The sequence below is a fragment of the Quercus lobata genome, chromosome 3, assembly GCF_001633185.2.
Source record: "Quercus lobata isolate SW786 chromosome 3, ValleyOak3.0 Primary Assembly, whole genome shotgun sequence".
Lineage (NCBI taxonomy): Eukaryota > Viridiplantae > Streptophyta > Magnoliopsida > Fagales > Fagaceae > Quercus > Quercus lobata.
In genome coordinates this window covers 68359892-68375827 of record NC_044906.1, presented here as the reverse complement: position 1 = coordinate 68375827, position 15936 = coordinate 68359892, and the positions used below count along the sequence as shown (strand labels likewise).

The 15936-nt window shown below is 43.4% G+C and overlaps 1 protein-coding gene across 1 annotated transcript; it reads left to right on the top strand.

Moving 5' to 3' along the window:
* Positions 1–12737: 12737 nt before the first annotated feature.
* On the top strand, positions 12738–15660 carry LOC115982743 (putative F-box protein At1g20657). Its single transcript, XM_031105446.1, has 2 exons — positions 12738–13981; positions 15350–15660. Exons 1-2 carry the CDS (start codon positions 12816–12818, stop codon positions 15360–15362), a joined length of 1179 nt encoding a protein of 392 aa, XP_030961306.1. The 5' UTR covers positions 12738–12815; the 3' UTR covers positions 15363–15660.
* The last annotated feature ends 276 nt before the right edge of the window (positions 15661–15936 follow it).

The window sequence follows — 15936 nt, the reverse complement described above, 5'->3', positions numbered from 1 at the left end:
TCTTTCTTTTTTGTGCAACAAATAAAAAATTTTCTCTTCTCTTCATTTTCTAAAAATATGTCGACTTTCAAATTTTAAAGGAAAAAAAAAAAAAAAAAACTTACAAACCCAAGAAAAATACAAAAAAGATAAACAAACAACCTTTTCAAACTAATCAATTCTTTTGTCAAAAATACTAATATTTTAATTAAATTATGTTTTATTTTTATTTGCCTCTTCAAATTTTTTTTTTTAAAAGGTATTACAAGAAAGAATATGGGATCCACGTATGTAAAATATTTATTTTGTGATAAGATTTAAAAAAAAAATTAAATTTAGGGTTTGTTTAGTTAGAAGATGAAAAAAATGGTAGAATATAAAATAAGGAGAAAGATGGAAAAGTGAAAAGATAGAAGATGTTTTAGCTTTCTTTGTGTGTGTTTTGTAGATTTTAGTTAAATTAATATTTTTATCAACTTATAAATAATAGGAGAAGAAGATAAGAAAATAAATTATATCCATTTAGTAGACTTTTTTTTTTTTTTGGGAGAAACAAACACACACATAAGGGAAAGGGAAAGAGGTTATAACATAAAAGCACATCACAACTCCATTCAAAAGTCATGGTAAACGTGATATTTTTTCACACTTCATTAAGTTGAATCCAAGAGAAATTGAGTTAAACTAAAACTCTAAGTCTACTAAATGGATTAATGAGGTGTGAAAAATATCATTTTTTTTATATATTTTTTTACGTGTAGCAATAGGTGTAGTAATTTAAAAAAAAAAAAAAAAAAAAAAAAAAAAAAGATTACATGAAGATGAAGATTTTGGATTGTAATCAAATTAAGAAGAAATAGATGAAGAAAATAATTTGGTTTGTAATTAAATTAAGATTTTTATCAACTTGAAAAATTTTAGAAGAAGAAGATAAGAAAAAAAATTATATCAATATTTTCTTTTTAAAATTTAAAAATCTAACAAAATTTCTTCAGTTTGGTGCTGTCACTTGGCATAACCACATCGTCTAAACTCAACTTTTATTATATGTAATGTAGGGACACGGTTCTTTTGCAGCCCAATAATGATGTTGGGCTCGCACATGAAAGATCCCTCACAATATGATTTGTAGAGAGTGGGCTTGAAAAGCTTGCCTTTGGTCACGGGGCGATGTTCCGGTCTTTATTTTAGAGGAATTCCTGTAGAAAAAGGAGTTGGGTTTGAACATTTAAGTCCTACAGCGTCGCATCCTATGGGGTTGGACTCCTCGGACTTGATCCGAGGATCATTCAGGTCTTACCCCGGTTACCTAACGGTGGGTTTTTTCTGTGATGTGCATGTGTTGTTGAGGTGTTTTCACCCATAGCGTCTTTTTTCCTGGAGGTAGGATGAGAGACCTTTACCAGATTCACTTACTTCTTCTTTTATACTAGCCTGCGTTCGCTGTCCTTCGTCCACGTGTAGGGTCAACATTTACAAGACTGACATTTGTCCCATCAGTCCAATCCCAGAATTGTTGGGGATGGTTGATAAAGCTGAAAAATACGGCTCTGTTAGGTGCAGAGTCTTATCTGGGAAGGGTAGTAAGGATAACTTCCCCAAGATATTTTAGATCTCCTTACAAATTTGTTCCTATATCTCTTTTTTACCCCTCTTCTCAACGGAGTTTTAGGTCTGCCGAGGACTAAACTGTCCCCGGCTGCATCTCCGGGCCATTTTTTGCCTTATATTTTTGAGCTCGGGTCATAACCTTTTTCGGTTTGGGCCTTAGGACTCCCCATGAGCAAGTGGGCCTGGCCCATAAATTACTAGGCCCCACAATAACCCCTCAAAACCCTGCTGTCCAACATCCTGGTTGGAGTGGGGGGTTTTGGTAATACCAAGCCTCTATTATGACTCAATTAATGCGGCCTTTGACTGACGCTGGCGACTCTTCACCTGCCCGAGAAGTGTACCGGTTTACAAGATGCTCCTCTTAATTTCTTCATGATGCGCCTATGCCGTTTGGTTATCCGAAGCGCGTCTTTAATATCTTCCCTTTACGAGACCTCCCAGATTTAACGGTTATCGATGGCGTGGGGGAACGAAACGGGTGTATTCGTGTTTGCAGATTTCCTTGGGAATCTGAACACGTTAAGTACTCTCCTCTTCATCCCCTATATAAAGAGGAGGAACAAGAGTTGTTTCTCCCACAGATGAATCCCTTTAATCCCCCCAGAGTTTGAAACCCTTAGAGTTCTTCCGGAGTATACTTTTACTCTCCGGTTATACCTTAACTTGAAATACACTCACCGTAGTAGCAAACAATGAAAAAACCATTCCCCTCCCAGAAACACCATGTCCTAACGAAGCTCGAAATGGCTCGGTCAGGGCAAGGATGGCGGAGACTTAAGATTTGTCTCACCTTCCTTTCAGCCAAAATCCGAAGCAGGGGCTCGTCACGTCAAACTTTCGGTGTGATTGAGTTGAGAACACCCATTATCAGCACCACCCGGCTCCTCACGAGCATACCTAACATGGCACCAGTGTGTTAGGAGTCAGGACTGAGGCAGGGGCTAAGCGCCTCTGCTTCTTCCTTTCTTTGTTCACTGGTGCCCTCCTCTGCCTTCTTCTCCTAGTCTTCCCAGCACCAGATCCATCCTGGTGCTGTCCTTTCTCCCTCTTTTGCTCCTTTTTCTTTCTTTTCATCTCTTCTCTCTTCTTCTCCTCCTTCCTTACTCATGTCCTCCATCTTCTTCATTCATCTCCTCCATCTTCTTCATTCATATCCTCCATCTTCTTCCTCCAAGTCTTCCATCATCTTCTACAGAAGGTTCCTCTCTCAATATGGGCGCTACTAAAGCAAAGTTTGGAAGGATTTCGGAAACGAACTTAACAGAACATCTGGTTGTTTACTTATCTGTATTGTTGAGGTTATTGTTGCTTCGGCAGTTTACCTTTTGTATAGGCTCGTTTGAGCCCCTCTTTGTACATTGTAATAATTTTTCATATTAATAAAAATTGCCGTTATTTTATTTCGCATGTTCTGTCTCTATGTTTTTATAAGTTTGCAAGCACTGCTCGGCACAATAATATAGCATTTGAATTAATGACGACTAAGGCCAAAATACTTGCTAATAAAAAGATGTCACCATAACTTCAATAAAATTGTTCGTCATAGCAATGCGCACCTGTGAATAACGATACTTGCTCGAAACAATGCCGAGATTAGAACTGGATGCTTTATGTGGTGTAGGAAGTAGTCATTCGAAGACATATCATTCGCAAAAATGAACAGCCCCCTTAGGCTACTGAATAGTAGAGCGTCTCACCATCATCCTAGCACTCTTATTGGCCTCAACATTTTACAGTATTTGAGCCAAGGACTTTCCCATCCGGGTAGTTGGTTTCACCCTAGGCTTGAGTCCGAGGACCATGCAAGGCCTTGGTTATGTCCAAAACTTTTTTGAGTACTTGGTTTCCCCATAGGCTTGAGTCCGAGGACCATGCAAGGCCGTGGTTCTGTCCAAAACTTTTTTTTTTTTTTTTTTTTTTGTATAGGCTTGAGTCCGAGGACCATAGCTCAGTTTCTCCCTTTCCTCAGGTGTTTCACAAGGTGCCAAGCAGGAGGTTGTCCTCGGTAACGGCTATCCCTCGACGTAGGCCGTTATCCTTGGGCCCCCATGCAGAAAAGGCCTGGGTCGCGAATTTACTAGGCCCACAAATTAAGAGGTATTCCCGTAGTCTTTGGTCACGTGGTGCTTTTTGGCGTCCCAGTGTTCGAGGTGTGCCTTCACGAGACTCTTTAATCTCTTGGTTGCAGATGGCGTTGGAAATCGAGCTGGAGACATTTTGTCTGTAGCGTTCCTTGGGACGCTGTGTGAATTAAATGCCCCCACCTTATCTTTTTAAATAAATAGGAGAGAAGGTTGCTTTACCTACGCACAAGTCCTTCAGTTTCCTCCCTTAGTATATCATGTTTGAGGCGAGGGTTGGGGAAAAGGAACTCTTTCCACCACAGAGGCGCCGTGTCCTCCTGAGACTCAAAGTAGTGATGTACGGGCAAAGGAGGCATAAATTCAAGAGAATACTCCGTTTCGACAGAGGGGAAAAGGTGTCTCTCCCTCTTTTAGTCAAAATCCGAAGCAGGTTTTGTTCATGCCAGGATTTTGGTGTGTCAGAAGAAAGATTCTCCGCCATCATCACCTCTGCCTTGTCACAGGCAAATTTTTGGTGAGGGCTCCTCAACTTCCGGCTCCCTGCACCTTTCCTTCAGCGGTGTGAGGCCCAAGTTGGGTTTCGTGCACCTTTTCTTCGGCGGTGTAGGCCCCAAGCTGGGTTCTTTGGCTGCCTGAGTTATGGGCATGCAAAAGCATAGAGGAAGAACAAGGTCTTGAAGCAGTAGCCGACCTCTCCTCTGTGCTACATCCTCAGCTTTATCTTATTCTCTTGTTTCTTTTCCTTTTGATTATGTGGTTAGCTTTAGAAGCCAACCTCTCGTCTGTACCGCCTCCTCGGCCTTGTCTTATTCTCTTGTATCTTCATTTTCAATTATGTAGTGAGCTTTGACATAAGCTGATTCCAGCTTTCATTGTACGCTGTACTATTTCTTTGTTTTAATAAAGAGGGAAATTTATTTACTTGTTTTGAATACTTATTCTTTTTGCAACACTGCTTTGTGAAAGGGTGTGTTCCATGTGCGTGTCTCTTCAATGATACTTAGAGCGAGAAACCCGAGGTAACAACTGAATATTCTGTGATGAGTGCGAGAATACCGTCCGATAATGATAATCTCTAAATAATCCATCCGAGGAGTTGACTGAGCAGTAGAGAACCCAGATTGTTTTTCAGGCGACATATTGCTTTATATTGCATCGATCCCGTTGGTGCTGCGGATCCGAAAGCAGAAAGTAGTTGGTTTCCCCAAAAGCTTGAGTCCGAGGACCGTGCAAGGCCTTGGTTCTGTCCAAAACTTGTGATGATTTTTTCTTTTTTGTACTTGGTTTCCCCATAGGCTTGAGTCCGAGGACCATACAAGGCCTTGGTTCTGTCCAAAACTTGTGATTTTTTCTTTTTTGTACTTGGTGTCCCCATAGGCTTGAATCCGAGGACCATACAAGGCCTTGGTTTTGTCCAAAACTTGTGATTTTTTCTTTTTTGTACTTGGTTTCCCCATAGGCTTGAGTCCGAGGACCATACAAGGCCTTGGTTCTGTCCAAAACTTGTGATTTTTTCTTTTTTGTACTTGGTTTCCCCATAGGCTTGAGTCCGAGGACCATACAAGGCCTTGGTTCTGTCCAAAACTTGTGATTTTTTTTTTTTTTTTTTACTTGGTTTATTTTTCGACCATAAGCCCCTATACCAGGGCGGGGAAAGTTGGCTTGAGGCCGGAAGCCCCTAAAGATGCCCGCGCCCTTGGCACTGCAAGGCATAGCCCCTAGCAGAAGTTTATGTCGGAGTAACAACTGTACGTCGCCGGAGACGAAGGAAACCCCAGGAATTTCTGCTTGCTAGAGAGTTGACTCCACCGCCACCTGCGCCAAAGTGCAAGCTTTCCCACAGACGGCGCCAATTGTAGGGACACGGTTCTTTTGCGGCCCAATAATGATGTTGGGCTCGCACATGAAAGATCCCTCACAATATGATTTGTAGAGAGTGGGCTTAAAAAGCTTGCCTTTGGTCACGGGACGATATTCCGGTCTTGATTTTAGAGGAATTCCTGTAGAAAAAGGAGTTGGGTTTGAACATTTAAGTCCTACAGCGTCGCATCCTATGGGGTTGGACTCCTCGAACTTGATCCGAGGATCATTCAGGTCTTACCCCGGTTACCCAACGGTGGGTTTTTTCTGTGATGTGCATGTGTTGTTGAGGTGTTTTCACCCATAGCGTCTTTTTTCCTGGAGGTAGGATGGGAGACCTTTACCAGATTCACTTACTTCTTCTTTTATACTAGCCTGCGTTCGCTGTCCTTCGTCCACGTGTAGGGTCAACCTTTACAAGACTGACATTTGTCCCATCAGTCCAATCCCAGAATTGTTGGGGATGGTTGATAAAGCTGAAGAATACGGCTTTGTTAGATGCAGAGTCTTATCTGGGAAGGGTAGTAAGGATAACTTCCCCAAGATATTTTAGATCTCCTTACAAATTTGTTCCTATATCTCTTTTTTACCCCTCTTCTCAATGGAGTTTTGGGTCTGCCGAGAACTAAACTGTCCTCGACTGCATCTCCGGGCCATTTTTTGCCTTATATTTTTGAGCTCGGGCCATAACCTTTTTCGGTTTGGGCCTTTGGACTCCCCATGAGCAAGTGGGCCTGGCCCATAAATTACTGGGCCCCACATGTAATGTAATGTAATTTGATATTATATTTTGAGATTAAATTCAGTAAGAACGTAGTGTAAAACTCATGTTTTATCTCTCTAATATTAACATGCCACATAATTTTATTACATATTTAAGAATAAGAACTGTGGGGCCGGGAGGTTTACAATCCGGCCCAAACTCTGTCTGGGCCCGGGTCCCGTGCCGAGGATGTCTTGTGCCGAGGACGAAGGGTTAATGGCCGGGGTGCCAAGGGGAGTGGCAGAGGATTACCCTGTCCTCGGCACCCCGAGGCTTCAATGAGAAGACCATCGTCCTAGTGAAGGCCATTCCTAAACAGCCCTTTGAAGGAGATGTGAATGGAATAAAGCCCACGTGGAAGTACGGTGCGTGGCAGGCTCAAGGAAGGTACGTCCCCTCCGCATTAAATGCACCTGCCAACGACCAGATCCAATTAATGAGAAAAGACGTTGGGTCGGTGTAAGCTTCGATCTTCGTAACTAGTAAAAAGTAAGAGGGGACAATTGATGGGATGGATACTGAAATAAACATCTGCCCGACCAACAAGTGGAGGGCTAGGATCAATCAAGATAGACTATATAAGGAAAAAAGGAGTTACGCCAGAGAGGTTGGGAAAAATGGCCAAAAACCAGAGCCTTCCAGCCCACCTCCAGGGGAGAGACTCCAGGGGTGAAGACAACTCAACCATGCATGAACACGACGAAAAACCCACCGCCTGGTGACCAGGGCCTAGCCTTTCAAACCCACGCTCTACAAATGATATTGTATGGGCCTTTTTACGTGCGAATCCAACCCTGTTGTGGTTCGCCACGAACCGTGTCCTTACAATTGGCGCCGTCTATGGGAAGGGCCTGTGTGTTGGCATAGACGGTAAGTTGAGAGGGTTCCTTTGCCATTTTTAACAACCGGTTATGGAGTTTTAGTGTAAAGTTCCGCTAAGGTCTATGATTCTTGACTAGGGGTTACGTTTATTAGCGTCAATCGCTTAGATAACTCTAGGGGCTCGGCCGAGGAGCTAACTCCCCTAAAGCCAAGGTCTCACGCAATGAGAAAACTAGGTTTTAGACAGAACCAAGGCATTGCATGGTTCTCGGACCCAAGCCTATGGGGAAACCAACTACTTGGATGTGGAAAACTAGGTTTTGGACAGAATCAAGGCATTGCATGGTCCTCGGACCCAAGCCTATGGGGAAACCAACTACTTTGATGTGGAAAACTAGGTTTTGGACAGAACCAAGGCATTGCATGGTCCTCGAACCCAAGCCTATGGGGAAACTAACTACTTGGATGTGGAAAACTAGGTTTTGGACAGAACCAAGGCATTGCATGGTCCTCGGACCCAAGCCTATGGGGAAACCAACTACTTGGATGTGGAAAACTAGGTTTTGGACAGAACCAAGGCATTGCATGGTCCTCGGACCCAAGCCTATGGGGAAACCAACTACTTAGATGTGGAAAACTAGGTTTTGGACAGAACCAAGGCATTGCATGGTCCTCGGACTCAAGCCTATGGGGAAACTAACTACTTGGATGTGAAAAACTAGGTTTTGGACAGAACCAAGGCATTGCATGGTCCTTGGACCCAAGCCAATGGGGAAACCAACTACCTGGATGAGGAAAACTAGGTTCTGGACAGAACCAAGGCATTGCATGGTCCTCGGACTCAAGCCTATGGGGAAACCAACTACTTAGATGAGAAGATTGGGCATTAAGCAAGACCTACCTACTAGGCGTGACGTCGAAAATGGTGCCTATATTTTCGTTAAATGAGGGTTAGAAATGAGTCTAAAGCCTCGGCGGGTGCAAATAAACTAGGGTTTGGGGAATATGATGATAAATGTATGGCATGCATAGATATTCGTACGCGTTAAAATAAATCAGCGCAGAATTTACAAATAATATTGCGTATCAACGAGGGCAGTTAATGACATAACCAGAAGGAAGAAGGAAAAACAAGATTTCATATATACATGTTCAAATGCTTGCAAATCATCCATAAATTAGGAAGTTTTTGAAATAAAAAGAAACAAGTTAATCGTTAAAATAGAAACGAATACAAAGCCCTAGCCAAGACCTCTACTTTTCTACCTTTTCGACGGTCACGTTCTGAGAAGAAGGTACGGGATCGGCTTCGACTCCCGGAAGGATGGTCCCCTCTGGGGAGGGCTGAACTGGGTCAGCACTGGTACTCTGAGGGATCACAGCGAGGGGAATGGCCTGTGGCTGCTGGGCAGGGGTGGCTGGCTGCTTTGTACTAGACACTTGAATGCCAACCACGGGCTCAGTAACCTCTTTAGGTGCCTTAGGATCCGTATGCTGGGATATCACTATTACATCCTGAAGTTCTCCTTTTTTGGGCGCCTTGCTGGAGGAGCCGCTGGCTTGTAAGTCCTCCGACGGGGTGACCTTTTCCCCGGGTTGGTCATCCGTAACTGCAGGGCTGGTAGAAGTGGCCTCGCGGATGGCCGCCGGGTAGAATATGCTCTCCGCCTTCCACAAATCTGATGAAACATCCACCCCAGCTCGCTTCAATGCTTCTTCCCAAACTTGGGAGCAATAAAACCTGCACACTCCAGGAATCTGCGCCTTAAGGGAGGCCTGGGTTTCGGCTACTCCCACATTGTAACCATCCTCCTCGGCCGTTTCCTTGGCGACCTCCGCCTCGTTCCTAGCAAACTCAGCCTCCTGTTTTGCCCTTTGGGCTTCATCACGGGCATATTCTACCACTCCCTTTTCATGCACAGCCGTGGCCAGCTGCTTATTTAAATCCTCGATCAAGTCTTTGGCTATTCGCAGCTGGTTCTCGGCTTCAAGTGCACGCTTTGTTTGGTCCTTGGCTTGTTTTTGGGCGCTAGCTAGGCCCGCCGAAACGTTATCCCTCTCACGGGTAGTTATTGTTAAGTCAGCCTTGACTTTGGCAAGTTCATCCTTAGAGGCTTCAAGAGTCTTCGAGGTCGTTATGCGCCTCTTGCGTTCGTTCTCGACCGCTTTACTCCTGTCATTCACTTCTTCCTCCATTCTATAGGTTGCCTGGAGAGCCTGTCGAGAGAGATGAGCGACTAGTGAGGGACGAACCCGTGGCAAGAGTTAATACAGTATTAGGTTGCAAGAAATCTTACCATTGCCAAGTACCTCTTAGTACTGAGGAAGACTTCCTGCATCCTCATTTTCTTCAGTTCATCCATGTCGTTAGGGAGCAGCATGGTTCTCCCTAATGCATCGGCCACGTAGCCACCCTCGCCGTCTCCGAGGTCCCTCAAGGATGCCGTTTCAAGTAGTGGACCCCCGTGAAGCATGGGGGCAGGAAGCCAGGCACTCGGTAAGGACTGGGTGTCAGTCCCTTTTCCCTTGCCTTGGGAGGATTGGGCTGCAGTTTCTTTGCCCTTACTTTGGGGCCCGATCTTCAGTTGTTTGGTGCGTGGAGCCTCTTCCTTCTCCTTAGGAGTGGGGGATTTTCCCCTGTCCATAATTTTCTTGCCCTTTGGACTCCTCTTTCTTTTCGGATCAGTGCCTTCGGGTCGAGGAGGCCGAGCTGGTTGGGAGGAGGCAAGAGGTTCGGGGCGAGGGGGCTGCTACTGTGATTTGGCAGAAGAGGACCTGGTCTGTATAACCTGAGGCCGAGGGGGTGGGGGAGGAGCCTCGGGTTGCGGCATTTCCTGCGTATCCTTCCCAGGCTGACCCTCGAGGAGTTGGAGAAGGGGGGTCAAGGGTTTTCTCTTGAGTCCCATTTCAGCTCGAGAAGAGGTGCCTATTAATGACAGTTCCGCCTCGGACAGGGCTGGGTCACCTATATCACCAGAAGGATCCTCGGATTGATAGACAAGATCAAATGCCCCAAAACCTTCCTCGGACCGATCTGGCTCGCCTTCGTCCTCTGCTGCTTGATGAGGCGAGGAGGGGCCTGCCTGTGGGATGTTCTCGGGGACGGCTAGCTCCTGGGAGATTAGAAATCCTGTTTCAACTACGGTAATTTTTGGAAGCCAAGGACGGCGGGCGCTGATCACGTGCCTTGCGTCTGCAAATGACTTCTGAACAGGAGGGTACCCTAGTATTTTGTGAGCTGCTCGGACTTGACCATCTTCGTCATTTACGAAAACTGCCACTTGTAAAACGGTCTCCAAGTTCGCCCAGTTGACTAAGTGAAAATGTCGCCTGTGGGCGTGTGGATCTACCAAAAAAAAAAAAAAACAAACACGTATGCATGGTTAGTCACCGAACTAACATCAAATTAGAATGACGTAAAGGGTCATCATCCTTCCATTCCTAGTACCCCACCTGGTTCTCCTTCTACTGTGGGGCACAGGTCGCCATCGTGCCATTCCCCAGAGACGATAAGGAAATCCTTGTTCAGCCCCTTGTTGGAGTCAAGGAGGCACTGGATTAATCGAACCCTTTCGTCCCTCGACTTCATGTAATAATTTTTCTTCTTCAATTTTTGAAGGTTATAACACCAGTTCACATCATGATGGGTCAGTCTTAACCCATCTTCTCATTTAAAGCGTCTACATAACCCAGAATCCTAAAAACGTTGCCGGCACACTGGGTGGGGGCTAAACGAAAATGTCTGAGGTAACCCCTCGTCACTGGTCCCATAGGAATTCTCATACCTCCCTCTACAAAGGCGAGGACGGGAATTACAACCGAGCCCGTATCCCTCCTGTAGTGCCATTCCCCCATCTTACAGTGCTTCAGACTTACGTTAGGGGGAATCCTATAATCAACGATGAACTTATTCATCGCCTCTTCAGTATCGACTAATTTCCTCAGTCTAAGTTTAGTCATCTTTGTGATTTACTAGACAAACACGACTCGCGACGAGAAAGAGAAGAGAGCCAAGGAGAAATAAACCCAGAAAAGAAAAAGCACGAGTTAACAGAAGTAGGGAACTTACATAAAAGAAGAATTACGCTTCGGACAGGCTTTATGTGCTTGAGATAGACTTGAATTTGGGCGGAAGTTCAGACGAACCCAGAATACACGCACTAAAACTCTTAAGGGCGGAACTAAAGAGACGGATCCATCCCCAGAGAAAAAAATCTTTTATACTTTCTAGGGTAACTGCCCACCTTTTTCCCGCCCAAAGAGGCCAGAAGATCACCACCGTTCGATTTCCATCATACCGTTAAACGTGGGAAGCACGAAGCCGCCTGTATTTAATGAGGCCACGTTTTGCCTTCTAAGCGCGTTAGGAACGTGTCTTGGGCAAACGAAAAACCTCGGGAACCGATGGGTGACTAGGACTAACAGGCGTGAGCAGGTTCTTGACGTCATCAAAACCCTCCTCTCCGTCCGAGGAGACGGATAGCAGGATTTTGAGGGGCTATTGTGGGGCCCGGAGGTTTACAATCCGGCCCAAACTCTGTCTGGGCCCGGGGCCCGTGCCGAGGATGTCTTATGCCGAGGACGAAGGGTCAATGGCCGGGGTGCCAAGGGGAGCGGCAGAGGATTACCCTGTCCTCGGCACCTCGAGGCTTCAATGAGAAGACCATCGTCCTAGTGAAGGCCATTCCTAAACAGCCCTTTGAAGGAGATATAAATGGAATAAAGCCCACGTGGAAGTACGGTGCGTGACAGGCTCAAGGAAGGTACGTCCCCTCCGCATTAAATGCACCTGCCAACGACCAGATCCGATTAATGAGAAAAGACGTTGGGGCAGTGTAAGCTTCGATCTTCGTAACTAGTAAAAAGTAAGAGAGGACAATTGATGGGATGGATACTGAAATAGACATCTGCCCGACCAACAAGTGGAGGGTTAGGATCAATCAAGATGGACTATATAAGGAAAAAAGGAGTTACGCCAGAGAGGCTGGGAAAAATGGCCAAAAACCATAGCCTCCCAGCCCACCTCCAGGGGAGAGACTCCAGGGGTGAAGACAACTCAACCATGCATGAACACCACGAAAAACCCACCGCCTGGTGACCAGGGCCTAGCCTTTCAAACCCACGCTCTACAAATGATATTGTATGGGCCTTTTTACGTGCGAATCCAACCCTGTTGTGGTTCGCCACGAACCGTGTCCTTACAAGAACAATCATAACAAATTAATTCTAATATCCATATATAAATCCAATCAAATTAGGAGTTTATTGAGATGTTATTAGATGTGATAAGATGTATTGAGTTTTAAGTAAAATACTGATGTGGTAATCTCTTATTGAATTGTATAAAACATAGATTTTATATCCTATTCTTATCAAATTTTGACTCTTATATTTCATATTAAATATATAATATAAAGTTTGTAAAGCATCCGGGCTCGACCTTGCCAAAGTTACTCAAGCCCGCTGCCCATTAGATAATTTAGTTTAACTAACTAAAATTAAACTAATTAACTTAAATTAATTAAGTAAAAAAAAAAAAAAAAAAACCCCTACCCCTTACCCAACCGACCCCACTTTCACTTACACGCCTTCATCACTCTCTCTCACACAAAGCCTCCATCACTCCCTATTACACACACCAGCCTCCATCACTCGACATCTGCCATCGGCCTCCACACAAACGGCAGAGGGTGATGTCTCTAAGGGCGTTGTTGAAGTCGAAGTTGAAGACGACCACCACTGCTTCTGCTACTGCTTGTACTACTTCCCTTGTGAAACAAATCCTCCGCCGCTTATCCTTATCTAGCCGCCATGAAGAAGAAGAAGAACAACAACATCGTTGTCATCACCAGCACACCCGCACGAGCCGAATCCTGATATGCTACAGAGAAACTAGAAAGTATCTTGGATCAGAAACCGTGGCACATTATTACTCTGCAGAGATCAATGAGGGAGGCAAAAATATAGGACCCGCCACTCTCGTCTTCACAGTTCCTGGTATATCAGCTCTAACGGACCTTTATTTTTATCATCTTCCTCATAAAATCTATGATCCACTCATCAAAGAAGGATTTCTGCTTCTTCGCAATGATAATCCTGTGAAAGGCAGTACTATAGATATCTTAAACATCAACACAGCCGAGATCAATACTGCAGAGCGTTTCACTGTTCACCTTCCAGAACACTTTAGTTATTTCGGTTTTGGGTTTGATCCTTTGTCCAACCAATTCAAGTTGTTCAGTTTTCGTAGCATTCTCACGCTGTTCAGTCACGACGTTAACAATTGGAGAGAGATAGAGCCTGAAAACTACTGCGGAATTCACTTGAATCAGATAAGGTATGCTCAGAATGATTTTGGTGTTTCTGTTAATGGGGCAGTGTATTGGCTTGTCAAAATGTATGACGACCTGTTTAAGGTACTGGCATTTGACCTCCACGAAGAGACTTTTAGACTCATCACTATCCCTGGTGAGTTGAAATCAAACAATAAAACAGCTCTTTTTTTGGATTGTGGACGCTTGGCTTTGATAAATGGGTTGCATGACAAGTTGGATGTTTGGATATTGGAGGAGGACTACCACAATCACAACTACTCTTGGGTTAAACAAACTATTCGTTTTCCTTTTGATATTTCTGATTTGACGCCGAGGAGTCACATTCTTGCCATCGACACTAACACTGGTGAGATCTTTCTGGAAGCTCATGCGTATAAAGAGGAAATGCCGTTTCTCTATTATCATACAAAGACAGAGTTTTTGAAGAGGTTTGGGGTCACGGGAGTGCCTCAATGGTTGGTAATGAAATCTGACAGTTGCCGATTCGTCGGCATTACCTTCTATGATGAAGTAGGGAAAATCAGGTGCCGTTCAACCCAAAACCACTAATATGTTATTCCTATATTCCCAGATAACATACACTGTCATGCTATATGAATGTGCTTTTAGGGGAAATACCATACCTGACTTCATAGTTGACTAAAATTAAATTTTTTGTTTTTGTTTTTAGGGCACTGATCAAGAGCATTACTTTGGTTATTACTTGATTTTTCTTACTCCATTCCTTAAGTAAATAGTTTGCTGGATTTTTTTTTTTTTAATCTAGTTTCTCCCTCCCACTTTATCAAAAACTAAAAGGAAGTTTAATTTTTTAAGGAAATATAAAAGGGTAAGTGGGTAACTATTGGATAGATATTCATAATTAGGAGATTGCATTTGGGCAATTCTTCCCAGGATTGCAAAGAATATGCGGATTTTTCTTGATATTTTGTCGATCGTGGCTTACTTGTAATAGAAGTTTTTGATTCTCCCAAATTATATTTTCTTGCACAAATTAGTTGTGGTTTCCTCACAAGGGAAGTGGTCGTGTCACATTTTGACTTGCTATACATTCTTGGATGCTGAAGTGATGTGTAATGTGGGAGGTTTTTTTAACCCCCCGCAGGATTACCTGCACTTTGAAGGATAGGAGCAGGTAAAGAAGTTAGCCAAAGCTATGTTAGTCGAAGCTATGTGCTACCTAGCAATTAGCATAATTGTTAAGGGATTGTATGGTACTAAACAAGCAAGTAGTATAGGACTAGTAAATGCAGGGCAATGTCTTTGAAATAAATACAAAGGAGGACTCTTCCCAATCCTTTATATTTGGGGTATTGTTTTATTGGCAGCTGGACAGGGTAGCACAAGAACTGGCTCTTATGGCATACAATTTTTCATGGGAGGCTTTCTCATCTTGTCTCAAGAAATGCCTAAGGGCATTGATTACATGGACTTTTGCAATTGTGCCAACCATAGTTGTATCTCTTGTGTTTAAAAACATCTTAAGCTTCATTGGTTTTTTTGAATGAATGGCTTAATGTGCTTCAGTCATTACAGATTCCTTTTGCACTTATTTCCCTTCTTACTTTGGTGGCCAAGGAGCAGTTCATGGGGGGTCTGCTATTTTTTCAGTGTGTGCTGACAGTCATTGTTTATTTGCCTAGCCTGCAGCCTTGTGGCTATGTGGGTGAAGGGTTTAAGGATGGGTACAAAGAAAAAGGCACCTAGTAGTACATTACTTGCTTCAATTATGGTTGCAATTGACTTGGATCATTCCCTACTCTACACATTTAACTGTGATGTTTGGGAAAAAAATTTAACAAAGGGAGAAGCATGATAAACTTCGAAAATTACTTCTCATATAAAAATTTTAGCTGACAATTGTTCTTGGTTTCAACTTTCTATTGAAACAGTTGTAGCTGCTAGAATCATATGCTGACATAGTTTGTTTAGAGACAAGATGTTTAATGGGCAGTAGAGCTCCTTAAAGTGACTACACAAAGACATCAGTATCAAGACTCCTAAACAGGCAATAACAGGCAAGATCTTGCTTGTTAAGGTGTGTCTTTCCTTCCTTTTATCCATAGTTTACAATATAATGGCTTTTAAAATAGTATTGCTTAGGGAATCTGGCCACTAGTAATGGTATTTACATAATTGGGTGTTTTATACTTCTCTCATGTCCCTATCAAATTTAATCATATTGAAGAAGTGTGTATGTTGTTTCTAGCTCTATTTATCGTTTTCCTCAACCAAAAAAAAGAAAAAAGAAGCTCTATATATCGTAAAAACACTTCTTTTTTTTATAATAATTTTAGTTTTATCCTTTTTGTTCCCTTTTGCGTTAGTTTTTGCCTTTGGGTATATTGAACAACATATGATGATTTGTTCACTAAAGTGTTACTAAAAATAATTAGTGTCAATTTTAGAGGGGAAAGTGGCTTTTGTGTAGATTAAATGCCTTGAACAGAAAGATGTAGTGATAGTGTTTGTTGAAATA

Bases quoted from the DNA above. Each gene is read 5' to 3' on its own strand.
- LOC115982743 (XM_031105446.1), top strand. From the start codon at position 12,816: ATGTCTCTAAGGGCGTTGTTGAAGTCGAAGTTGAAGACGACCACCACT.